The 24,009-nt window shown below is 44.7% G+C and overlaps 1 protein-coding gene across 1 annotated transcript; it reads right to left on the bottom strand.

The window, feature by feature from the left end:
- Window positions 1-1,054: 1,054 nt before the first annotated feature.
- On the bottom strand, window positions 1,055-23,489 carry PRDX6 (peroxiredoxin 6). The gene is made up of 5 exons (XM_084636557.1): window positions 23,331-23,489; window positions 16,540-16,696; window positions 6,064-6,210; window positions 4,513-4,659; window positions 1,055-2,045 (listed from the first exon to the last, which is right to left on the bottom strand). Exons 1-5 carry the CDS (start codon window positions 23,420-23,422, stop codon window positions 1,917-1,919), a joined length of 672 nt encoding a protein of 223 aa, XP_084492683.1. The 5' UTR covers window positions 23,423-23,489; the 3' UTR covers window positions 1,055-1,916.
- Window positions 23,490-24,009: the final 520 nt, after the last annotated feature.

Raw genomic sequence — 24,009 nt, forward strand, 5'->3', positions numbered from 1 at the left:
CCGCCCCACTATTTTCCCTCCTATTCTTTCTCTGCTTTCCACGTGATGCTAAGGTCATCTGTACCACCTGGCATCAGTACACTGTGATGAGATACCCTATCCAGCTCTGCCCAGCCTGAGAGAGACCAGTAGAGAGGGACCAGACCAGCCAGATGATGTCCCAGACCCCAGACCAGAAGATGAGCCAGGGTAACTGCTATCATGACTGACGGGCCAGACCAGAGCATCTGGCTGTAGCTGACCTGCTGCCTGTAGCTCTGGGAATATCAACAAAGCTGTATTTCCTCCATCTTTACTACGCTGCCTCTCCCCTTTGTGCTTCTCTGTTTGTCGATTAGGAAAGGTGACCATTCTTAACATCTTGCAACTGAGCAACAAAACAAGCCCTTCCCCCCTCTTGCCCAGCCCCCAAGAAGGGAGGTCTGATGAAATAAGACTAACTGGTATCATCGCTCTTTAAATGTGAATTTGATAACCAAATCCTAACTTTGATTTACAGAATCTTTTCAGGGTAAGTGCTTTATGACTTGTTTTAGCTCCTTTTCTCTTGTGTATCCCCATCAATGACTCTCCAGGCTTTAGCATTTGTTTCTGTTTGCCATGAACTATGCAGGCTGAAGTCTCTGGTTTCCAAACCCCACCCCCTCTTTATTTAAAACTGTTTAAAGTTGGACAGCTTCCAGGTCATGTTAACACCTTTGGCTCTTTTGGCCCTTATACTCCATGGAAATGAATACAGCATCTCCCCAGGGCAAACAAGAGGGTAGGTTCAGCTAGATACAGAAAGTAAGGGTACAAAGGTATGACGTGTAAAGATAATCCTATTATTTGCTTTTGTTGAGGCTCCTGTATTTTGAGATAATTGCTTCATTTACAAAGTTTTATTAGGATGACAAATACTACCATGCTGGCATGAATCCAGAGCTCTGGCTACCTGTGGAAGTCCCCATTGCACAACTCTACCAGGCAAGGCTATGTTATTAATGTATTTTGAGCACTAATGGTGCGTGTTGGCATGCTGAGGTAAGGGGGAGATAAAACACACTACACATACTTCTGGTAAATGCTGCTTTATTTGTTGAACTCCCCCCTCCCAAAAGAAAAAATCGTCAACTATCTAAGCAAAAAACCCCATGAGAAAGACAGGTCTACAATAAAGCCATGTCGCTACAGATGCGCCTACAGCTCCTCTAATGCAGCATCGGCTTTGGTAACAAACTTGTCAAAGGCAAGTTTTTGATTAACAAGTTAGAGTAATTTTAGTTCTAAAGGCACATGGCAGCTTGGACAATTCCATGAGCTACCACCCCATCCAATTTTGGCTGCTTATTCAGCAATTCTCACAGCCCAGCTGTAGCTACTTTGATAATCTTTGTCACATTGTGAATCATTATTTGCAGGGGTGCGTCTCATTGTAGGATGGGATCTTTCTTTTGAAGCATGAAGTGTTTCCATCCTGCCCCAGCACCAATATTAAAATAGGAGAGACCCATGAGAACAAGCGTTCATCACTATTACAAATCCATCATCCTCTTCCATATATTAGCAGTTTCCAGTGGAGAAGCACATTTCAGTTTTCTAGCTATAAAGGTGTGTGGAGAGTGAGTACCAAGTGGATGAATAATCAAGAATTTCATATTGTACTGCTGCTGCCCAGCTGGTTTCAAGCAGATAATACAAGGCTGCTGATCACATGGCTTACCAGAACCAGCATCTGCCATGACTCTAATCAACTCTGAGCCAGCCCCAGGATGGCTCCCTGAGAAGCTAACACCAGGCACGGCAGCTGTCAGTTTAACTGGTCTGACAACTACTCCCTGGAGCAGCCTCTGTCTGCCCTTCCCATCCCAAGGTGAACGGCTCTGCTAAAAACCACATGATCGGCAGTCTGGTATCTCTGCTGGCAGTGACTTGCTCTAAGGTTGCGGGGTGTAACGGAGATACTTCTTGCCTGACGGGAGTTCCTTGGTGAAGATTCCTTCAGGAAACAGCTTTTTGGCCTCATCCTCTGGCACGCTGGGAATAACCATGACACGGTCTCCACGCTGGTAAGAAACAGGGAATATTTTAGTGAAGCAGAGAAATCGAGGGACTCTACAAGGTTCCCGTGCTAAGAAGCGAGATTTTAACCTCCCGGACCCCCCCTTTCATTAAGGCCTTAGTCACCGTATACACTGATGTGCACATGCCATCCTCCACACCAGCGTTAAACTTCACCAGTTACAAAAGAGGTGTTACCCCCGCCGAGGCAGGAGTGGAAAATGAATATATGCTTGAGCCCATTGTGCCATATTCAGATGTGCAGCAAGACATCTGGCTGCCATGAAGCCTCTGGGACATATTCAGCAATGACTTGAACGAAGATGGGGTATGCACGAGACAGGCATCAGTAATGTAACTTGGACCAATTCAGCAGTCAGCCGGTGCACAAGACATGTAACACTGCAGCAGCAAAGGAAGGAGGTGCAGCCAGATAAGTAACTTACAGAAGGATGTAAAGGGAAAATAGGGGGACTTCATCTTTACACCTTTGCCTGCTACTTGTCTCCCAACCGGGGAACACGTTACACCAGCTTGCTGAGCAGTTCCTACGCGACAATACAACTCACCTGGTCATCACCACTGATCTGCTCACAAGGAGGAAGCTGACCCCGGGCTAGAAAAGTTGAGCTGCGCCACTGTAAGCACTCTAATGCAACCACTCTAAGCCGATGGGAGGGAGCTCTGTCGGCTTAACTACTCCCCACTCCCCTCACGAGCATGGTAGCTGTGTGAGCGGGAGAAGCTCTCCCACAGACATCACACTACCCACACCAGCGCTTAGGTCCATGTCACTTATGTCGCTCAAGGGGGTGACTTTTTCACACCCAAGTGACATAAGTTATACGGCAGTGAGTGCTTGTGTAGACATCACCTAAATCTTCCCAGAGAGGGTAGCATTTCCATTAAGCGCCCCAGCTTTTGTGAATTCCCCTCAAAATAACTCTTCCACAAAGCCACACACCTCAGGCCCGGAGAAGCAGCAAAGAAAACCTTTCCCTTTGATCCTTTATGAACACCCCAGCAATAGGAGCGGTATAAAAACCATGCTCTTTGTATGAATGCACAGGGAACTCCCGCATCACCAGTGCAAAACTGAAGAGTCGGGAGGTGGAAGCTCAGCCAAAGTCATGAGTTCTTTTTGGAAGCTTAGCTGATGCTGTAACACCAAGTAACTAACCCAGTGTCTACTGAGACTTTTACCACACTCCCCAACTACAGGGCATTTCACAGCAGCAGTGAGGACTGAAGCAGGAGGATCGGAGTTCTAAGACGTCAGCCTCTACTAAAGCTAAAAGCAACACTCCATGAGTAGTACAGCTCTATTATCCTTAAGCAGTCCCAAGTCCAAGGCCAGTGATGAACTCTAGCCAGTTCATTAAGATGATAACAAGTCAGAAGGATGCCCATAGCCAGATGGTGGATTTTACCTGCACCAGAAGATCTCACTTTAATAAGGCAGCAGTTACACATAGTGGTACTCAGCTGGGTTTTAAAGAGAGTGCTTCATAATTAGGATGAAAAGAGAGTCTTCCCAGTGTTATGCACGACAGGAGAGAGTTGTTTAGTTTAATCATGAAAAGCTATGAAGATTTTTCCGTTAGGAAAAGTGACCTAGATGGGTCTATAAGATACCATGGATCAAACGAGACTTCTCTTTGATACAGATAACGTATGCAAGCATCAGAATGGTCAACTTCTGTAGGACATGGGTCTCCTTTCTCAGATTAAGAAAGACAAAACTCCTTTGTGGGCTCTGGAGGACTCCAGATGGTTTGTTTGCAAGAGAGTTTTTTTCTGAAACCAGGGCAGCACTGGGCTCTGCAATTGGCACAACAATTCTGCTTATCATGCACAAGCAGGAGCAGAATCCAGCTCATTCTGCCCTAGCCTTGCAGAGCCCACACTGATAACAGGAGGAAAGAACTTATTATCATTAAACCAGCCACGTATGACTCTTAACGAGCGCAATGTGGACAGTGCCGTTGTTACCGTTATTTTCCCCACTGTTACTACACCTTTCAGCAGAGCTGTGTGGAGAAAGATAATTCCGTTTCATGGAGGATTGCGCTATTTTGAGATCTGGTTTGCTCTGGTTAGGAATTAAAACTCAAATTCTCCACCCCAGGGAATGGAGTCCCAGCCCTGGGGCAGTCTGCATGCCTGGATTCCATCGCAACGTCGATGAAATTGGACTGTTGCAACAAAAGTCTGATTTTGCCAAATCAGAAAATTCCGATGAAACATTAGTCAGAATTCTCCCAGCCAGCTCTATTTCTCAGCCTCAAGGAGTGCCCTTAGCATGTCCCAGGATTGCAGGGATTCTCACGATCCACGTCTCTTAACACATCCTCTGTATGATAACTACCTAACTTCACCTTGTCCTGAGAATGGGCAGAGGCTCTAGGAATGGTCCTTCTCTACACCCAGAACTGCCCTACAGCACTGGGTTGTAGCTCTATAGATATTTACCTTCCAGTCCACTGGGGTAGCAACCTTGTTCTTTGCAGTCAGCTGTAGGGAATCCACTACTCTTAGGATCTCATCGAAGTTTCTGCCAGTGGTTGCTGGGTAGAGGATTGACAGTTTCAGCTTCTTATCTGGGCCGAAAACAAACACCTGAACAGCAGAGAGACATAAGGAGCTACTCTGGGAATCTGAATAGAAGAGTAACCTGAATTTATATCAGCTACAAGCATTTAACAGTGTCAGGTAAGCCACATTTCAGTGAGACAGGTATTCCAATATGGATAGTTTCCCTCATCCATCAACCACCACACTGCCTCCTTCAAAGCAATTCCTGCTCCATAGAATCATGGATTATTAGGGCTTGTCTACAATACCTGCTGGATCAATGGACAGCAATCGATCCAGCGGGGAGGGGGATGGAGGGGGGGAGGGTCGATTTGTCGTGTCTATACTAGACACAATCGACAGCCAAGCACTTTCCTGTTGACTCTGGTACTCCATCAGAGGGAGAGGCGCAGGCGGAGTCAACGGGAGAGAGTCAGCCGTTGACTTACCGCAGTGAAGACACCGCGGTAAGTAGATCTAAGTACGTTAACTTCAGCTACTTTACTCATGTAACTGAAGTGGTGTAACTTAGATCGATCCCCGCACTACTGTAGACCAGGCCTTTGGGTTGGAAGAGACCTCAGGAGGTCATCTAGTCCAATCCCCTGCTCAAAAGCAGGACCGTCCTTCCTACCCATAATCCCTATACTCTCCCTCTTCTGAAAGGCAGTTGTGGGTCCTGTCCGTTTTAGACTGTAAGCATTTAGGACAGAACAAGTGTTATTTACATTGATGGCACTATGTTTATTATAAAACAGCCTCATCTCTTGTAGAGGAAAGATGCAGCCACATACAAAGGAAAAACGGCCATCTACTCTTATGCAGAATCTAATATTTCAGGTGTGTGGTTTATTTTACTGTGTGGAGCATTACCACCACCTCCCTCTGTGGGTCCCTACCTTGAAAGGGGACAATAATGGTCTTTTAATGTTGGTGCTGGAGGGGAGAAGGAACGTCACAAAACAAATTTTAGGCATCCACAGAGGCCCTCTGCCCCTGTTTAGTTCTACTCCTTGCCCATTTGAGATCCCAGACAAAGAGTGTTACCGATCTCGTCACGCTCTCAGCAGGACAAAGGAGCGCAGGATCAGCAAACTAACACGTAGTTGGGAGGCAGAAGCAACTGGCTCCCGGATAGTCTCCCTCATCCGTCTCCCTACCCAACTGAGGGTAGCTATAGCTAGGAGAGGGATCACCCACCCAACCCCCCCCCCCACTGGCAAACCTCAGCGGGACAGGATTCATTGAATTGCTTTGAAGATCTGCTCCATTCTCCAGCCAGTCAGTTACTCTAGTCACTCGTATGCAATGGACTGGTTACTTAGGCTGCTGCACGGGGGTAGTGTGCTAGTATAGACAAGGCACCAGGGGCTTAGGCCCCATGTCATCCAACCCTATTCATGCCCACGCCTGGTCTACACTACTGCCCCACATGCAGCCTGTGCTCACCACACGCGCCGTCAGCGGCATGCCATCCTTGTCCCGCTCGTCTGGGTCCAACATGCCCAGCTGGATTGAAAGGTCCCGCTTTGCATCGGCAATTATGGGAAAGGGGAGCTTCTCTGTGGGCTCATCACCATTGTAAGCATTGATGTCCTGTAGCAGGAGGGGAGAGAAAGCACAGGCATGCTCAGCACTTTCTGAAGACTCAGATCAAAAGGGGGGGGGGGGGAAGAGAAATCCGCTCCAATTTTACGAGCGACACCTCCAGATTTCAATGTATGGATTAACATGGTACTCCTGGGCCAAGGCAATGAGGATTCGTGGCTCAGGCAACCTTAGATTTCTGGGGTGGGGATTCTTTTCTAAACAAGATTTTGAATTCGATTCTCAGTGCTGTAATTACCCATTGGGAGTGACATTAGCAGAGGACAAGAGGGCAGATGTGTGGAGGAACAGGGCTACAGTGTAGAGAGAACTTCTTTCACTTTTACAATTACAGGTACTTGCTCCCTCTCCCATCACCCGCCACCACCACACTGACTGTGTACCTGGTTTCTACCTTTGGTTTCTACCATTTTTAAGCGATAGCCTCACTGTAGTTTGTACAGAGACAAGGAAATGCCTCCCCCAGCACCGATCAGAGCTCTGTCACAAGAGATGGTTTACTGTGATGATCACTGCCTTTAAGTACAGGTTGGTGTTCATTGTAGGATGTGCAAGGAGCTTTATGGGTCACTTGCTCATCCTGTATAACTCAGTCACACTCCGCTGTGGGCTTTCCTTGCCAGTGAGGCTGCCGTTCAGTGCTCTGATGTTACTCTGCAATTAACGTGCACTACTGTTGCAAGAGGAGAGGACATTTTCTTTCCTGTACTTGCCAAACCCCATCAGTCAGTGGCATGCAGGCAGTGGGGAGCAGCCTGGGGAGGTACAGCCGGCACCAAGGGACTAGATTTAGGATCATTACAGTCTCTTACCCAAGATCATGACTCCTATTTTCCTTTACAGAACTTTCCCTGGGGAGGGGAAGAATAGTATAGAAAGAACCTTGAGGCACCAACCAAAGGAACAGAGGGTTGGCCAAACTGGATCAGAGCAGAGGTCCAATTAGTCCAGTATACTGACAGGGGCCAGAACCCAGATGCTTCAGAGGAAGGGGTACACACCCCACCATAGCAGATGTGAGATAATCTGCCCCCATGTTAGGTCATGCCCTAGTCTAATAGTTGAGAGACCGACATAAGTTCCAAAGCTAGAAAAGTTTAATATTCCTTCCAAAAATGTTAGCAGTGATTATAACAGCTCTGGATAGCCTTTGTATCCACATCTCATCTCTTCTAAATCTTACCCCAGGCTTGGTCTCAACAACTTCCTCTGCCAGCGAGATACACAATGAGATTAAATTGTGTATTTCACCTGATCAGTTTTGAATTTGCCCCCTTTTAGTACAGTTGAATGTGCCCTTGTCCGGGTGTAAAGGGACTGGAGGGAGAAATTGAATACTCTGTATGAGCACTAAAGCAGTAGGCAGAATGGACTTGTGCTTCCAAGGACCAGATTTTATTCTGTTGGGGGAGTCCACTGTGAAGAACAACATTACACAAACTCTGTTTATCAATATGGACAGAAGACACTGAATTCCTTCATGTCAGCAGGGCCTACAACAGAAGTTGTAGTACATATAGGACAAATGACTGAAGCACTTTAACCTCTGTTACAAACACTATATAAAGAAAGGTTTCAGAGTAGCAGCTGTGTTTTTAGTCTGTATTCGCAAAAAGAAAAGGAGGACTTGTGGTACCTTAGAGGCTAACCAATTTATTTGAGCATAAGCTTTCGTGAGCTAAGTGAGCTGTAGCTCACGAAAGCTTATGCTCAAATAAATTTGTTAGTCTCCAAGGGGCCACAAGTCCTCCTTTTCTTTTTATATGAAGAAAGTTACGTTTTACGTAGGCATGTCAATTAATCACAGTTAACTCACAAGATTAACTCAAAAATTAATCATGATTAATCGCACTTATAACAATAGAATACCAACTGAAATTTATTCAATATTTTTGGATTTTTTTCTACATTTTCAATATTAATTTCAATTACAACACAGAATACGAAGTGCACACTGCTCACTTTATATTATTTTTTATTACAAATATATGCACTGTAAAAATGATAAAAGAAATAGTATTTTTCAATTCACCTCATACAAGTACTGAAGTGTAATCCCTTTATCATGGAAGCGTAACTTAGAAATGCAGATTTTTTTGGGGGTACATAACTGAACTTATGACAAATGTTTAGCATATGGGCACGTAAATGCCTTGCAATGCCGGCTACAACAGTGCCATTCAAACACCCATTCTCACTTTCAGGTGACATTGTAAAGAAGAAGCAGGCAGCATTCTCTCCTGCAAATTGTAACCAACCTTGTTTGTCTGAATGATTGGCTGAACAAGAAGTAGGACTGAGTGGACTTGTAAGCGCTAAAGTTTCACATTGTTTTATTTTTGAATGCAGGTCTTTTTTTGTACATAATTCTACATTTGTAAGTTCCACTTTCATGGTAAAGAGACTGCACTACAGTACTTGTATGAGATGAACTGAAAAATATTTTTTTTGTTTTTTACAGTGCAAATATTTGTAATCAAAACTAAATATAAAGTGAGTACTGTACACTTTCTATTGTGTTGTAATTGAAATTAACATATTTGAAAATGTAGTAAACATCCAAACGTTTAAAATAAATGGTATTCTCTTGTTGTTTAAAAAGATTAATCGCGCTGTTAATCACTTGACAGCCCTAGTTTTAAGTAGTACAATGCAACATCAATCAATATCACACTTACAATATGTGCTGAAAGACCCCATATTTTGGGCAAAGTGTTTGAATTGGAGCTCAGATAAAGAGCGCTCACTGATAATGGATGTGAATCGTTCAGTACATGCGATTCCGCACCTCTGAGAATTAAAAAGGTCCCATTACACACAGCTAGAGTCAAATTTAGACCTGGGGTAAGCCGGTACAACACATGCCGATGTCAGTAACAGTTGCACCACTTAGATCAAGGATACGTTCGGCCCCTGTTCTTTAATGGATGGAACTTTGCTCTCTAGTCAAGGCCTAGATCCAGCAATGACACCCAGGACAAGTTACCTGACTATCCTCAGTACTGGCTGGAGAGGGTAAAAAACACAAGAGAGAATGCAGACCAAGTCAGATTCGAATGGAAAATGCAATGCACATTTGCTGGGAAAAAATTACACCGTATCCACCCCACCTAGCATTAACCAAGGCCGTCAGTCTAATTTTCAGGGCAGGTTTAAAATAGCTCAGTGGTGCACAGTTTGCCTGGGCAGTGCGCTCCAAACACAGCTATTATTAACTCAAGTTTTCCAGGTCACTAATGTACAGTTATCTCCCTGATACAATTTCACTACCAGCATGGACAGGGCCTTAACAGTTCCATTTCTATTTTCCATGGACTCTCTGCCCCCTCTGGAACCGGGCACAGACAGCTCTTGGGACTTCAAGGCAGCAGAGTGAACAAGGCTATTTTTAAAAAGCAAGTTTTAAGGTTTTGGAATGGAAAAGACAGGTGAACAAGGAGACTATTAGGAACCCGTAAGAACAACTTATCTTCCAGGCCTGGCTGTGATGGGGTGTTCAGCTCATGCTTGCCCTGAAAGGGTTAATGAAGACAAAGAAGGGGGCTAATTAACCCAACAGGCTGGCAGCTGAGAGATGGCTAAGTAATCCCCTGACTGAGTGAGGGAGGCCAGCTAAGGAGGAATCAGCTAGATTGGGGTTATAAAGGCAGGAAATTCACAGCAGAAAGGGGACTGCAGTCACTCCCTGGGAGAGCGGAAGTGTGTTTGGGCTGGAAAACCCAGAGAGAGAGAGAGAGAGAGAGAGAGGAAGGTAGGAGAGGGCTCAGGGAAAGGCAGTGAAGCTTAGAAGGGAACAGACTTTGATTGCTGGCTGGAGGGTCCCTGAGCTGGAACCTGGAGTAGAGGGTGGGCCTGGGTTCCCCTGTCTGTCAAGTCCTTTCCAAGTCCCATTTAAAAATGTATTTATATAGTTTGTAGTGACTTGCTTAGTGTTTACGCAGCATAGTAAGAGCAGAGCCACTGTGCCAATTATAGTTTGTAGAACTGCAAAAAGTCTGAGGCAAACAGACCATGTTTTCCCAGAACAGCAGCTCTCTTGCTACCAGCACTGAACTATTTCTCCCGTTTTCATCGGAGTCTCCCACACAATATCAGTATCTATGTGAAGACTGATCCTTTGGTTATGTGTCACAGCCAACTCTTTATTGCCATAAACCTAATGCGGTGCTAATTCCTCAAGGATATTTTAAATTTGTTTGTTACCACTCAACTCCTAATGAGTCTGGAAAAGCCTCTCTATATTCTCTTTATGCTACTCTAAGACTTCTACAATTCCCACAGCATGGCAACAATATTTTATACAATTAGACAGATGTCTTGTTACTACTATTTATATCTTGTATAGAATTAAGCTGTGAGCTTTTGGGGGCTGAAATAATCTTTATCTCTACTGCAGCCTCCTAGCTAGAGCTGTGTGAATAATTGGGTTTGGGTTTTTCTGGTTTGGTGGCTAAACAAGGTGGAGCGTTGTTTTGGTTTCACCCAAAACAAAATGCAAGTTGGTTTGGGTTTTTTTTTTTTTTTGATGAACTGAAGTTAAAAAAAATTCAAGTTTGACCAGAATCTAACATTTTGTTTCACAAACAGTGTTCCGTTTGATGTTTTTACTTTTAAAAAAACTAAAATTAAAAAAAAAACAAACAAACCACACACACTTGTTGTGGGTGCAGTAAAACAGAAATGTGCTAGGAGTAGAGCTGGGTGAAATCCTTCAGACAAAGCAGCACAGATTCAGGTTGACAAACATTTCACAAATTGGTGTTTAATTTGCTGAGTTGTTTCTGTTGGAGGGAAAAGTAAATTGTGGATTCTTTGTAATTTGAACTTTGAAGTCTTTAAACCACGATTTGAGAACGTCAGTAACTCAGCCAGAGATTAGGGGTCTGTTACAGGAGTGGGTGGGGGAGGGTCTGTGGCCTGCAATGTGCAGTAGGTCAGGCTAGATGATCATCAAGTCTGTGAGTCTAAACAGAGTGCTGCTCTATAAAGGGATCTAGAAAGCTCACTGAACGGACTGTTCAATCCAGAGCAAGAGAGTCTCCAAATTTAGAGTCTGACAGGGTGCCTAAACCAAGTCCTAGCTTTCCTCTGGCCTTTCATACCCTCTCACCACAAGAGTCATCAGCAAGGTACTGGCTGCGCTAGTCCCTGTTTGGTGTTGCGCTGTCGGTCAGTCTTTGGACTGGATTATTCTCTTTTAATTAAAGGATTGTGGCTTTTCTGAACCATTGTAAATCCCCAGGCACCTCATGAAATTCTGTATGAAAAAAAGTGAACTGGCTTCACGGGAAGTCTGGAGGGTAAAGTGCACAACTGCCAGTTTCTCCAGTTTATTTTTAGCAGCAAAGTCCTGAGATCTAAGTTTACTCTATAGCCTGGTGTGATGTGCAGCGAGCGGTTTAGTGGATGAAGACATGGCATTCTGGACTTTCATCTAAGTCTACGAGGCACGTGGCAGGAGTCCAGAAAAAGCTTCAAGAAAATGATTTGGTGGCTGCAGTCCAGTCTAGCAGGGGCAGCTTCCTGCATTACAACTTACACTGTGTTTGGCATTCAGAGAGCAAGGGCTAATTTGACAATAAATGCACCGGCTTGCCTGGAAAGAGGTCTCACCCATTTCTAGATCCAGGCAGCCCATCACTAACGTAATGACCCAATAAAAGGAAGCTGCTAGATGGATTCATAGGCATGCAGCATTATCCCGCATCATTCCACAAAGCTTCAAAGTCTCTCCATCAAAACTGAAAAACAAAATTAAACTCCACTATAGCCATCTCCACTGTTTTGATATAGGTAAATATTCTTGTTTCTATTACAGCCCCTGAAATGTATCCAGTTTAGAGCTGTTGATGCTTCCCAGAAATAATTCCATGATATTTTTCCTTTCCTCACCTGTTTATTGAAAGATTATTAGCATGATTATTTGTTTTGAGAGATCTGCTCCAGAAGGAGCCAATCCTTTTCATGCAAATACCCCTAAATGAGAGTAAAACAAAGAGGAGAAGCAGCACAGAAGCAGCAATATCTAAGACAGAACCACCGCTAAACAGTTCAGAGGTTCAAAATGCTTTAAGTGACCCATCAGATACATAACTCTGGATCAATCAAGTGTCTTCATTCAGGAAAAGCTGAGCCTGGAGGAAGAATCCACAGGATTTAGTTATGACTTCTGAGAAGCTAAGTCATTCCAGTCTCTCCCCTACTGCCACAGAGCTTCATAAAAAGTAACTGCAATCTGCACCTTTCAATGCAGTGAAACAATCCAAGGCTCTTTCAGCTCCCCTATACACTGGTATTTCCCTCTGTCCAAGTTAAAATAAGCCGGTGTCAGTGAAGCGAATGGCAGTAGGCTTTTCTCACCTGAAGATGCTGAGGGTAGTTGGGCTGAGACAGCAATGAAAAACAGGACCATCGATGCCTGCTAAGGTAATAATAGCATCAGATGTTGGTGATCACTGCAGTGATCATTTAGCTTGGGGAGTGAAGATCTCACTTTCTGAAAGCTATTTATCACTTGCTTACATCAGCAGAACATCAAATACTGAAATTTTCCTTCTGATCACTTAATTGAAAGATGAAAATATGTTTTCACTGACTGCATATAAAGACTACTACAGCTTGTGAGTGGGCAGGCAAGTTATAACCTGACTGATGCCACTGACATTAGACTACTAGAGAACAAGCTCCGTTGGTACAAGAGGGAAACGTCACTTCTGCATATATAAAATGGGACACTGACTGTATAGCAAGTTGAACCATAATTTATATAACTTCAGCGCTTCTTCTCCAGTTATCACAAAGCTCTTCATAAGCATTAATGAATTAACATGGGGCTGGACAGGACCTTGAAAAGTCATCAAGTCCAGCCCCATATGCTGTGGCAAGACCAAGTAAACCTAGACCGTCCCTGACAGGGGTTTGTCCAACCAGTTCTTAAAAGCCTCCAATGATGGGGATTCCACTGCCTCCCTTGGAAGCCTATTTCAGAGCTTAATTTAAGGGCTGTTATAAATAGGATGGTGATCGATTGTTGTCCAAATCCACTGAAGGTAGGACAAGCAGTAATGGGCTTAATCTGCAGCAAGGGAGATTTTGGTCAGATATCAGGAAACACTTCCTAACTAAGGATAACTCAGTATCGGAACAGGTTACCAAGGGAGGTTGTGGAATCCCCATCGTTGGAGGTTTTTAAGAACAGACTGGAAAAACACCTGTCAGAGGGTCTAGGTTTACTTGGTCCTGCCTCAGCGCAGGGGGGCTGAAATAAATAACTTCTTGAGGTCCCTTCCAGCCCGACACTTCTATGGTTAATCCAAAGAGAAAAGTTTGCTGGACAATAGCAGCACAGATTGAGAAAACTGACTCTTTAGCTAAATTATGCTCCTTCTCTAATCTCCTTTTTGTTAGATCTAGTTACGAAAGAAGCTGCAATTTAAAGGGCAATCCTTACTTCATAGGCCTCAGTCTAGGATTTCATGCAGTCTGCCTTTGTCTAGACAGATGATGACCAGCTTTCATCTACAAACCAGTTTGCTATCTCTGGTCATTAAAGCTGTCTGCTGTGTTCAACAACTGAGCAGGGGTCTCTTGGTGCTTTGCTCCTGGCTTGTTGCTTACAGACGAGCTGAATTGTGATCATCCCAGTTCAGTGCTCTGGGTCTCCAGCATTACCCTAATCACTTCTCTAGTTCTCCTGGGATCTATCCTGGCATTTCAACAGTTTAATGACCAGAGGAACATAGACATGTGGATTGTCTCCAGTATCAAATGTAGAAAGATGATTCCAAAATCAATCAGTTGTCTTTGCTTCTGTTAAGAACAGCCTTCCATACTTCGTAAGTTAGATGCTAACAAGAAAGAGCTGTAACCCACTGGAGCATCCCACTGGTGTTTTATCATCTCTCCCTCACTAATCCTGTCTCTGATGCAGCAGGGCTCTTTTCCACTTACTTCAAAAGCTCATAGTCCCAGTGTGACCCTCTACTCTCAAACTCACATTAACCAACTGGTGAAGGTGTCATGCCATTGTCTTAGAGTCAGCTGCTGTTTATGACTCACACCATCCCTACCAGGATGCTAAAACTGAGCAGTCTGATTCAAATCCTAGTTCATTTTCCTTTTAGGAACCATTTTGAAGCCTAATCTCTAGTTTCCAGTGGAAACTTGTGCACATTAAACAGACATTTCAAAGTTTTCTATAATGCTGTACATCTATAGGCTGCTTCAACAGTGAGACAATCTCCCAGTTCATGAGAATTGGCAACATTTGCTAGAGCCACCCACGAACAGAACAGCAGTGACTGCTGGAGACCAATATTCAGCTGCATTGGTAGAACTCTGTGGGGACGGAGGACTGGAAGAGCTGGGGTTATTGCAAGTCAGGATTGAAATGTGTTCACAAGAGCTGAGAGGAGAAGTTATTCATAGATTTTAAAGCAAGGATTATGATCTTAGTCTGACCGCCTGCATAACAGGCCATAGACTTTCACATAGTAATTCCTGCCTCAAGCGTGTAACTTCTGATTGAACTAGAACAGAGCTTTCAAAAAGGAAACATCCAATCTTTCTTTAAGACTTCAAGTGACACAGAAGCTACCACATCCCTTGGTAAGTTGTTCCAATAGTTAGTTAGCCTCCCTCAAACATTTGCACTGCATTTCTAGTCTGAACTTCTCCGGCCTCCCACTTCCAGACACAGAATCTTGTTCTGCCTTTTGTCCTGTGGATTAGAGTCCTCTCTTAGATAAACCTTCTCGCTGTAGGGACTTCCAGAAGATGATCAAAGCACCTTTAGTCTTCTCTTTGATAAGTAGATTGAACGTCAAAGCTCATTAAAAAGCACATTTTCCAGACCTGAAGTCACTCGTAGCTCTTTTCTAAACCCTGTCCAATATTTCCACATCTTTTCTGAAGTATTGATACTAGCACGGTGCACAATATTTCAGTAATGGTCTCACTATAGTCCTATACAGACATAACACCACTTCCCTATTCACACTCATTTTCCAACTTACGCCACAAAGGATAATTTCAGCTCTCTTGACCAGGCACCACATTGGGAGTGCACATTCAGGTGGCTATCAACCACAACCCTTTTCTCAGTCTATCCTGCAGGTCTCAGCAATTGCTGACTTTTCTCTGAGGGCATCATTTTGTTCCCATACACATTAGGAAACTCCCTCCTGCCTAGCTCCTAATTTGAAGGAATTTTGTGCTGCAAGAATGATTAGGATGCCATGAACACTGGACTATAACAAGAGTGATTAAGGCAGCATTAAGGAAGTGACTAATACAAAGCCATACTCCTTTCCATATGGTGGAGGCAGAGCCTTAGCTTCAAAGCTTGACAATCAACCACTTCAAGAACGAAAAGAAAAGGTGAGGGATAGACAGGGCAGAGCTGAGCCAGCTGAGTCATATCCTCTAATAAAATTACAAATATCTGCACTCTGATCAAAATACTGAGCCCACTGATCAGGCATGGGAGAGAGTCAAAACAAACAAAAAAAACCCTACAAGCAGCAAAGATTTCTGAGACCCAGAACCTGGGGTGGAGGTAGAGTAGTGACGAAAAGGTGTAGCCTGGCCAATTGTTTAACTACACTGACAGTTTGTTCTTAAAAATGTTCTAGAGACTGAATTTAGCCACATTTATTGTCTAAATACAAAGCAGCACAATATGAAAAAGGGACAGAAGTACCTTCGTTCCGGGAAGCAAATTCTCACAGCATGTTCACATTATGTAAAAGGTGTGCTTCAAAGTCATGAATGTCAGCTGGTAGTATTTACAGTGTGATTTTTACAAGTTTCAAGACTCTTTATACTTAATTAAAAATCCAACCCACCAGTTCCTTAACTTGTTGTTCTGTTCCTTTCTTAGCTGTTTAAATACTACATCCCAAACTAGTTGGGTGTAGAGGTACAACCTAACCTGCGCTAGCATATGCCTTTCGTGTATTGTGGCTTTGATAGGCTTCCTGTTTTCTAATGACAAAGTTGCCTTCAGCTTTGCAGTGTTGTGGGATACTTGGTATGGGTGTACAGAACTGAAGGGAGAGCAGAGTACATTCAGTTAACATAACTTTCCAACACACATCTATTTATATTTTAATACCATACACATACCCATTAATGTGGTGTATACTACACCTACCATATGTATTGGCAACGAGTGTATGTCTGTCAGTGGCTTTATTCCATTAGTGTGCTTATGTTACAAAGCAAGACCAACCCTTCTGCATGCTAGTAATAATACAGGCAGTTATTCAGGGCTCCCTCACAGAGTTCCCTGCTGCCAACTCTTCACCCCCAGCATACCTTACTCCAGGCGAGATGGTCACTAACGTCATCAATAGAGAGGGCTATCATTTTAACGTTGCGCTTTTTGAACTCAGGGGCCAGCTTTGCTGCTCGACCCAGCTCAGTGGTGCAGACGGGAGTGAAGTCACGGGGATGAGAGAAGAGGATGCCCCATCTGAAAGGGAACAGAATGGAGAACAGCAACAGAATGAGCCCAGATTCTGATTAGGAATCTGTTAGACACACGGAGAAATACCTAGCTGCAGATGGTATTTTAAGCTTGCTGGCCTCAGGAATTAAGTGCACTGTTCATCTCCTCATCAACTGAGCAAGGAATTCCTTTAAGAGATCCTCCTTGTGTCTCCATCACTGTAAGAGGCTGAGGTGAAGCAAATCTTGCAGAATGACCCTTCAGGCTTTTAGAACTCTTCTCCCCAATCCTCACTCTTCATTCTCATCTCCCTGTTTTGCCTCTCCACATTAGCTTAATGATGCCCACAGTTCACATGTCATCATATCAAAAGATAATAAACTAAAAAACTTTAAAGTGATTTGTCTCCAGTGGCTGCCACTTCCACTCCCATCCTCCAGGACAAACGTTGCATTTCTTTGTCAAGTAGAATCACCATAAAGTTAATGCCGATGTATACAGTATACTCGTTAGACCTTTTTAGTGCCACTGGAACAAGACTCCGCTACTAAGTCACCTGAATTAACATCCTGAAAGGGTCACTGATATTTTACAACCTCAATTATTACCTTCTGTGCAGTTTTCATCTGGTCAGTCACCTCTAGATGGGGACACCCCTTCAAAATAAGGTGCTGGGTCTTGTCCTGGCCTAGTTTGTTATACTGAACCTCAGAATAGTAGTAGTTAGCAGCTATGTGCCGTGATGGCTCTAGGTTCTGGTGTGATAAATAATACCTAGCTCTTACATAGTACTTTTTATCAGTAGATATTAAAGTGCTTTATAAAGGTGGTCAGTATACCTGAACCTCTTTTACAGATGGGCAAACTGAGGCATGCAGAGGGGACATGACTTGCCCACGCTCACCTATCAGGCCAGTGGGGTGGGGTGAGGGGGGTCTCCTGCATCCCAGTCCATTGCTCTATCCACCAGGCCACATCACCTCCCCATTGATAAGCTGGGAAGGACCGTTTTAAAATAAATAAGTAAATAAATAAATAAATAAATAAATGGGGAAACAACCCACATAAGCACTATTACAAAGAGTCTTCAGAGATGAAGAACTTTCTGTAAGTATGACTCAATAATTAAAAAGGAAGAAGTAAGCATTTCTTAGAACACTTTTAGCTAGGTAACTGGGATCTCCATAACGGCTAAAAGTGACAGGACCTCATGCCGTGAGCTCATTAGTAATCCCAACATCAAGTTTCTCTAAGAAAAATCCTGACCCCAGATACATACAGTACTTGCCACACAGCATTTTTTTTACTTGACCCACAGTAGACATGAAACACATTAGTCCACACTAGCCTGTGCAGCCTCCACCTTATTTGATCTGCACCAGCAGTGTTTACCCAGGGACAAAACAAGTTACAGTTTAGCTCATAGATCTGAATTACTGTGTGATGAGCATGGTTGTTAGGGGAGTTTATGGCTTTGCACCTTTTTATTACTGTATATTATCTGGTGAAAACTACCCAGCTAACTTGTAACAACACTGAAATATAAAAACTCAAAACTGTTGTAGAGATAAGGCAGAAAATCTGCCAAATTTGGCTATTATAGACTTGCTAATTTTCAAAATATGCCATGGGGAGCAACGTAAAATTGAAAGTAACTCCCAATTGCACTTCCTTTTAGGGCTGTCTCATGATTAATCACACTGTTAAATAGATGGTATTCTATGATAGTTTAACTATTTTTGGAGGTTTTCTACATTTTCAAATATATTTATTTCAGTTACAACACAATGCAAAGTGTACAGTGCTCACTTTATATTTATTTTTTATTAAAAGTATTTGCACTGTAAAGACTAGTATTTTTCAATTCACCTAATACAAATACTGTAGTGCAATAACTTTATCATGAAAGTACAACTTACAAATGTAGAATTACGTACAAAAAAGTGCACTCAAACAAAACAATGTAAAATTTTAGAGCCTAGAAGTCCCCTCAGTCCTACTTCTTGTTCAGCCAATCACTCAGACAAACAAATTTGTTTACATTTTCAGGAGATAATGCTGCCCACTTCTCATTTACGTCACCAGAAAGTGAGAATAGGTGTACTCATGGTACTATTGTAGCCGGCGTTGCAAGATATTTATGTGCCAGATGCTAAAGATTTATTATGTCCCTTCATGCTTCAACCACCATTCCAGGGGACACACATCCATGCTGATGATGGGTTCCGCTCAGTAATGATCCAAAGCAGTGCAGACCAAAACATGTTCATTTTCATCATCTGAGTCAGATGCCATCAGCAGAAGGTTGATTTTCTTTTTTGGTGGTTCGGGTTCTGTAGTTTCTGCATCAGAGTGTTGCTCTTTTAAGACTTCTGAAAGCATGCGCCACATGTCATCCCTCTCAGATTCTTAAATCTTGGGTCGAGTGCTGTAGCTATCTTTAGAAATCTCACATTGGTACCTTCTTTGCGTTTTGTCAAATCTGCAGTGAAAGTGTTCTTAAAATGAAGAACACGTGCTGGGTCATCATCCGAGACTGCCAGAACATGAAATATATGGCAGAATGCAGGTAAAACACAGAGCAGGGGACATTAAACTCCTTGGGGGAGAACTGTGTCACAAATTTAATTAATGCATTTTTTTTTTTTACGAGTAGCAGCATGGAAGCACATCCTCTGGAACAGTGGCCAAAGCATGAAGGGGCACTTGAATCTTCAGCACATCTGGCACATAAATAATGCTGGCTAAAAAAGTGCCATGCAAAAACCTGTTCTTATTTATAGTGTCACCAGACAGTGAGAAGAGGGGCAGCATTATCTCCTGTAAATGTAAACAAACTTTTTTATCTTAGCAATTGGCTGAACAAGTAGGAGGACTGAGTGGACCTGTAGGCTCTAAAATTACACTTTCATGACAAAGAGATTGCACTACAGTACCTGTATGAGGTGAACTGAAAAAATACTAATTTCTTGTTTATCATTTTACAGTGCAAATATTTATAATCAAATATATACACTTTGATTTCAGTTACAACGCAGAATACAATACACCTCTACCCTGACATAATGCGGTCCGATACAACGCGAATTTGGATAGAACGTGGTAAAGTAGCGCTCCGGGGAGCGGGGCTGCTTTACCTTGTTATATCTAAATTTGTATTACCGCAAGCAGTTCCTCTGCACCTCCCCCCCATTACTTGCCATGGCCCCCCCGCCCCAGCTCACCTCTGCTCTGCCTCCTCCCCTGAGCACGCTGCAGCTCTGCTTCTCCCCCCTCCCAGGCTTGCCAGGCCAATCAGCCTGGGAGGGGGGAGAAGCGGCGCTGCGGGGTGCTTGTGGGAAGAGGCGGAGTGGAGGTGAGTGGGGGGGGGGTGCAGAAAGTAAGGGGGGGCAGAGGAACCATTCCCCGCCCCAGCTCGCCTCCGCCTCCTCTCCTGAGCGCGCCACCGCCACTCTGCTTCTCCCCCCTCCCTTCCAGGCTTCCCGTGCCAAACAGTTGATTGGCGCGGCAAGCCTGGAAGGGAGGGAGAAGTGGAGCAGCGGCGGCACGCTCAGGGAAGGAGACGGAGGCAGAGCAGAGGTGAGCTGGGGCGGGGAGCGGTTCCTCTCCCTACTCCGATACAACGCGGTCTCACCTACAAGACGGTAAGATTTTTTTGGCTCCTGAGGACCGCGTTATATCGGGATAGAGGTATCGATATGAAAATGTAGAAAAACATCCAAATTAATTTTTTTTGGAGTTAATTGCATGAGTTAACTGCAATTAATTGATAGCTCTACTTTCTTTGCTTATTTAGCTGACTGAGTGGTGCAGAATGAACTATGCTCAAATAGTTTGTAGTCCAGTAGGAATACCTCCAAAGGTCAAATGCTGAACTGCATGTACAGAGGGTAACAGGCTGAGGATTACGAAAACCCATGACTGTGCCTAGAAACCCAGCAATGGATTTTGAAGAGTGGTGCATTTACAGGAATCTGATTTTATGGATATTCCCTTCTCTGGCGCGCACACACACACACACAGACAGACTAGCTGGGGCTCCTGGCCGGTGTCTTGACCCTCAATAACAGGGTTTTTTTTGTTTGTTTGTTTTTTTAAAATAGAGGGATTTTTAGATCTGACTGCATCCAAAAGCCACCATCCTACACATCCAAACGAGACCAGTATAGCAAACCTCAGTCTGTTCCATCCCCCAAGCTCAGTCAGCTGACAGGACACCCATTTGTATCTGACAGAAGCCAGGTAAATTATTCTGATATGTAAATGTGAACCCTAGTCCCAAAGGAATCTGGATTTTTTTAAAATTTACTTCCCCCGCTACTTAGATGAACTCTGTGCGCTTCATTTCCACCAGCACCGCCTACCTATAACATAGGATAATGGTCTTATCCCTCCCTTGTAAAGTGCTTTGAAATATACTAAGCATTGCTAAGTTTTGTCTAGAGATTGGGCTTGGAATGGAATCAATTCACTCCACCATTGCTAATCTTGGGATAAAAAACGACAACCCAAGTTTACAGAAAACTTTGCACCTCAACAATGCCTTCCATGCAAGGAACTCAAAGGGCTTATCTACACTTAAAATGCTACAGCAATACACCTGCGCTGCTGTGGCATTTCAGTGTTGACACTACCTCTGTAGATGCAGGTAATCCACCTCCCCAAGCATTCTTTCAACGACTGAGCATTGTCTACCTGGGGATTTAGGTCGGCATAACACCACTGCTCAGGGGTGTAGGTTTCTCACACCATTGACGGATGTAGTTAAACCAACCTAATATTCTAGTGTAGACCAGGCCAAAGTACTGCAAATACAATAATGAACTGAGATCATACCCCTAAGAGGTAGCACACATGTCACAGATAAGGACACTGAAGCTCTGGGAAGTCAAGTCACAGGAAGGGTGTGATAGAATAAAGAGAACCCAGTTTGATTCCCAGTATCCTGCGATGAGTGCTAGAGCAGTGGTGCCTAGTCTGTGACCCTGGAGGGCAATTGTGATAAGCAGAACATTTGTTTGATTATGAATGGAAAGCAAATACCCTAAGCTGTGCCCTGAGCCTCTGCATCAGTCCTGCTGCTACCTGAGGGAAATGTGGTGCATGGCCTCCCACCAGTCTCCCAGAGCCCAAGGAGCAACGCCAGGAGCATTCCCATAGTCCTGTCCCTCCCCTTGGCTGTCTCCTGCCCTTTTGAAATAATATATTTGGCCCTCAGGTGGCAAGCTTTGGGCACTACGGCAACAGACTGTTTCCTCATGGAATACATGAGCACAGACCATTTCAAAACCATCCCCTTCTGCAGGGCTGGCTTTTGTGCTGCCATCAAACTCCACTAAGGGACCAGCAGCAGTCCAGTGACAGTCAATCACAGTGGCTTCTCCAGCTCAAATCAAGTCACACAACGGTGGCCCTACCCAGTGTAGAGATTTCATCTTTTTACTATCCCTACTTCCTTCACTACCAAATCTAATACGTTTCCTTTTATTCCACCATTCAGGGCACCTGACAGCGCATGGTGCTATGTGAACTGTCTCCAGCAGCATAGTTCCTCTACTTACTCTCTCAAATCTTCTTTAATTTCATGCCACCAGATTATGTTGAAAAATTGCTGCCTTTTAATGCCCTACCAGGAAACTGCCGTCATCCCAGACCCATAAAACGCATTTGAAATGACTGTTACTATAATTTCAGATGAACAAACATTGGACATTAGATATTGAACAAACTGGCACAGCAGCGTCTTTTTATTTCAGTCACACTGCTTTGGGGGCTGAGGTTGTTCTACAGATAGCATGAAAGCTAACAGTCTTTTATACGTCCCCCTTGGGGAAATGGGGTATAAAGATACAGATTTGTTTCCAAGTTCCATTGTCTGATCTGTTTGCCTTTTTTGTTATTTAATATGAGTAATCGGACATGAAATATTAGAGCTTGTTGACACAAGGTCAGAAATGACTCAGCTGTTTCAAAGCCTACATGGGATCCTGTTCTTTCCAAATCCCACACTGGTTCATACCAGTAAGTGTCATCCTCGGAGACTGAGCAACTGGCCTGATAACATATGTTCTGGCAACGTGGGCACAGCCCTTTGTATTTCACACTACAGCATGCTCCCTATTAGCGTTATGGAAGACACATGCGCTTTAGACTGAATAGTAACTATGGTGAGCTAAATCCTCAGTCCCCTTTTAACTACTGTACTTGCTGTGTTCCACTGATGAACAACAGACAGTCTAGCGGTCCTATGCAGAGTTCCCCAGGAAGGTACGTTATGCATGGAGCTGTCGACTGTGAAAATACTGGCCTATAGGAGTCTTACTATGGAAATACCTCTTTCAAACTTCAAGGGATTGCCAGACAGCTTAGTCCCAACATTTAGGATTTGTAAGAAATGTTGCAGAAACAAACAGTCAGCCATTATCCCCTCCCCGCCAGAGAGGAAAAGAGCCCAGCCACTTCTTCCCCCTCACCTCCTAGCCCTATAACCCCCCAGAGAGAAGGAGAGAGGAACCCCCCCAAAGCCTCTTAACCCTATAGCTCCGCCTAGAGAGAGAAGGAAGAGAAGCCAGCCCACCCCCGCAGACCTCGAAAGCCGGGGCGGTGGGGGTCTCTGTCCCCTACCCCGGGCCCCCCCGACACGGCCGGCGCCACTCACGAGTCTCCCAGGAAGTCGTGGAAGCGGATGCGGCCGTGCGTGGTGTCCACCTCGAAGTTGGGGGCCTCGTCCCCCAGCAGCAGTCCCGGCATGGCTGTCGGCCTGACTCCCCGCGGGCGACGTGCTGGAACTGCGGCGGCGGCGGCAGCCGATACAGCCTCCTGCAGGGGGCGGGGCCCGGTTGCCGCAGGCGGGGCGGCCACTGATTTGTAGCCGAAGGAGCAGATCGCGCCTTGCAAGGTGCGCAGCTAGTGGCTAGAGCAGCGGCCCCGGGGCTAGGACGCCTGGGTTCCAATCCCGGCTCGGCCCCTGGCAAGTCACGTCACTCTGTGTGTCTAGCGTGCAAGCCCTCGAAACAGGGGCTGTCTCTTGTCACGTGTTGGGGTCGCATCTAGCTTAGTGGTCCCCAACATTTTCCATCACGCCCCCCCATTAACGGTAATGGAACCTGTGCGCACCCCCCACCATGATTGGAAGCCTGGAGCTGAGGCAGGAGGCTGGGGGGCTGGGAGAGGGCTAGGGCTGGAGCCCAAGCGGGGGCTGAGTCAGGGCTGGGGGCAGAGTGGAACCCAGAGTTCTGGGTGGCACTCCCTCCTGCCCTCCGTGTGGGCCTGCCCAGATCCTGGTGTGCCTCCCCGCCCCCCCCCCTCCCCGATGTTCTTCCACACCCCCCAGTTTG

The sequence above is a fragment of the Lepidochelys olivacea genome (genome assembly GCF_965140295.1).
Source record: "Lepidochelys olivacea isolate rLepOli2 genome assembly, chromosome: 8".
Taxonomy (NCBI): Eukaryota; Metazoa; Chordata; order Testudines; family Cheloniidae; genus Lepidochelys; species Lepidochelys olivacea.

Bases quoted from the DNA above. Each gene is read 5' to 3' on its own strand.
- PRDX6 (XM_084636557.1), bottom strand. From the start codon at position 23,422: ATGCCGGGACTGCTGCTGGGGGACGAGGCCCCCAACTTCGAGGTGGAC. The intron at 6,211-16,539 runs GTATGCTGGGGG...CTCCTGCTACAG, and splicing joins ACCATCTCGCCTGGAGTAAG to GACATCAATGCTTACAATGG. The intron at 4,660-6,063 runs GTGAGCACAGGC...TCTGCTGTTCAG, and splicing joins TGCCGCTGACGGCGCGTGTG to GTGTTTGTTTTCGGCCCAGA.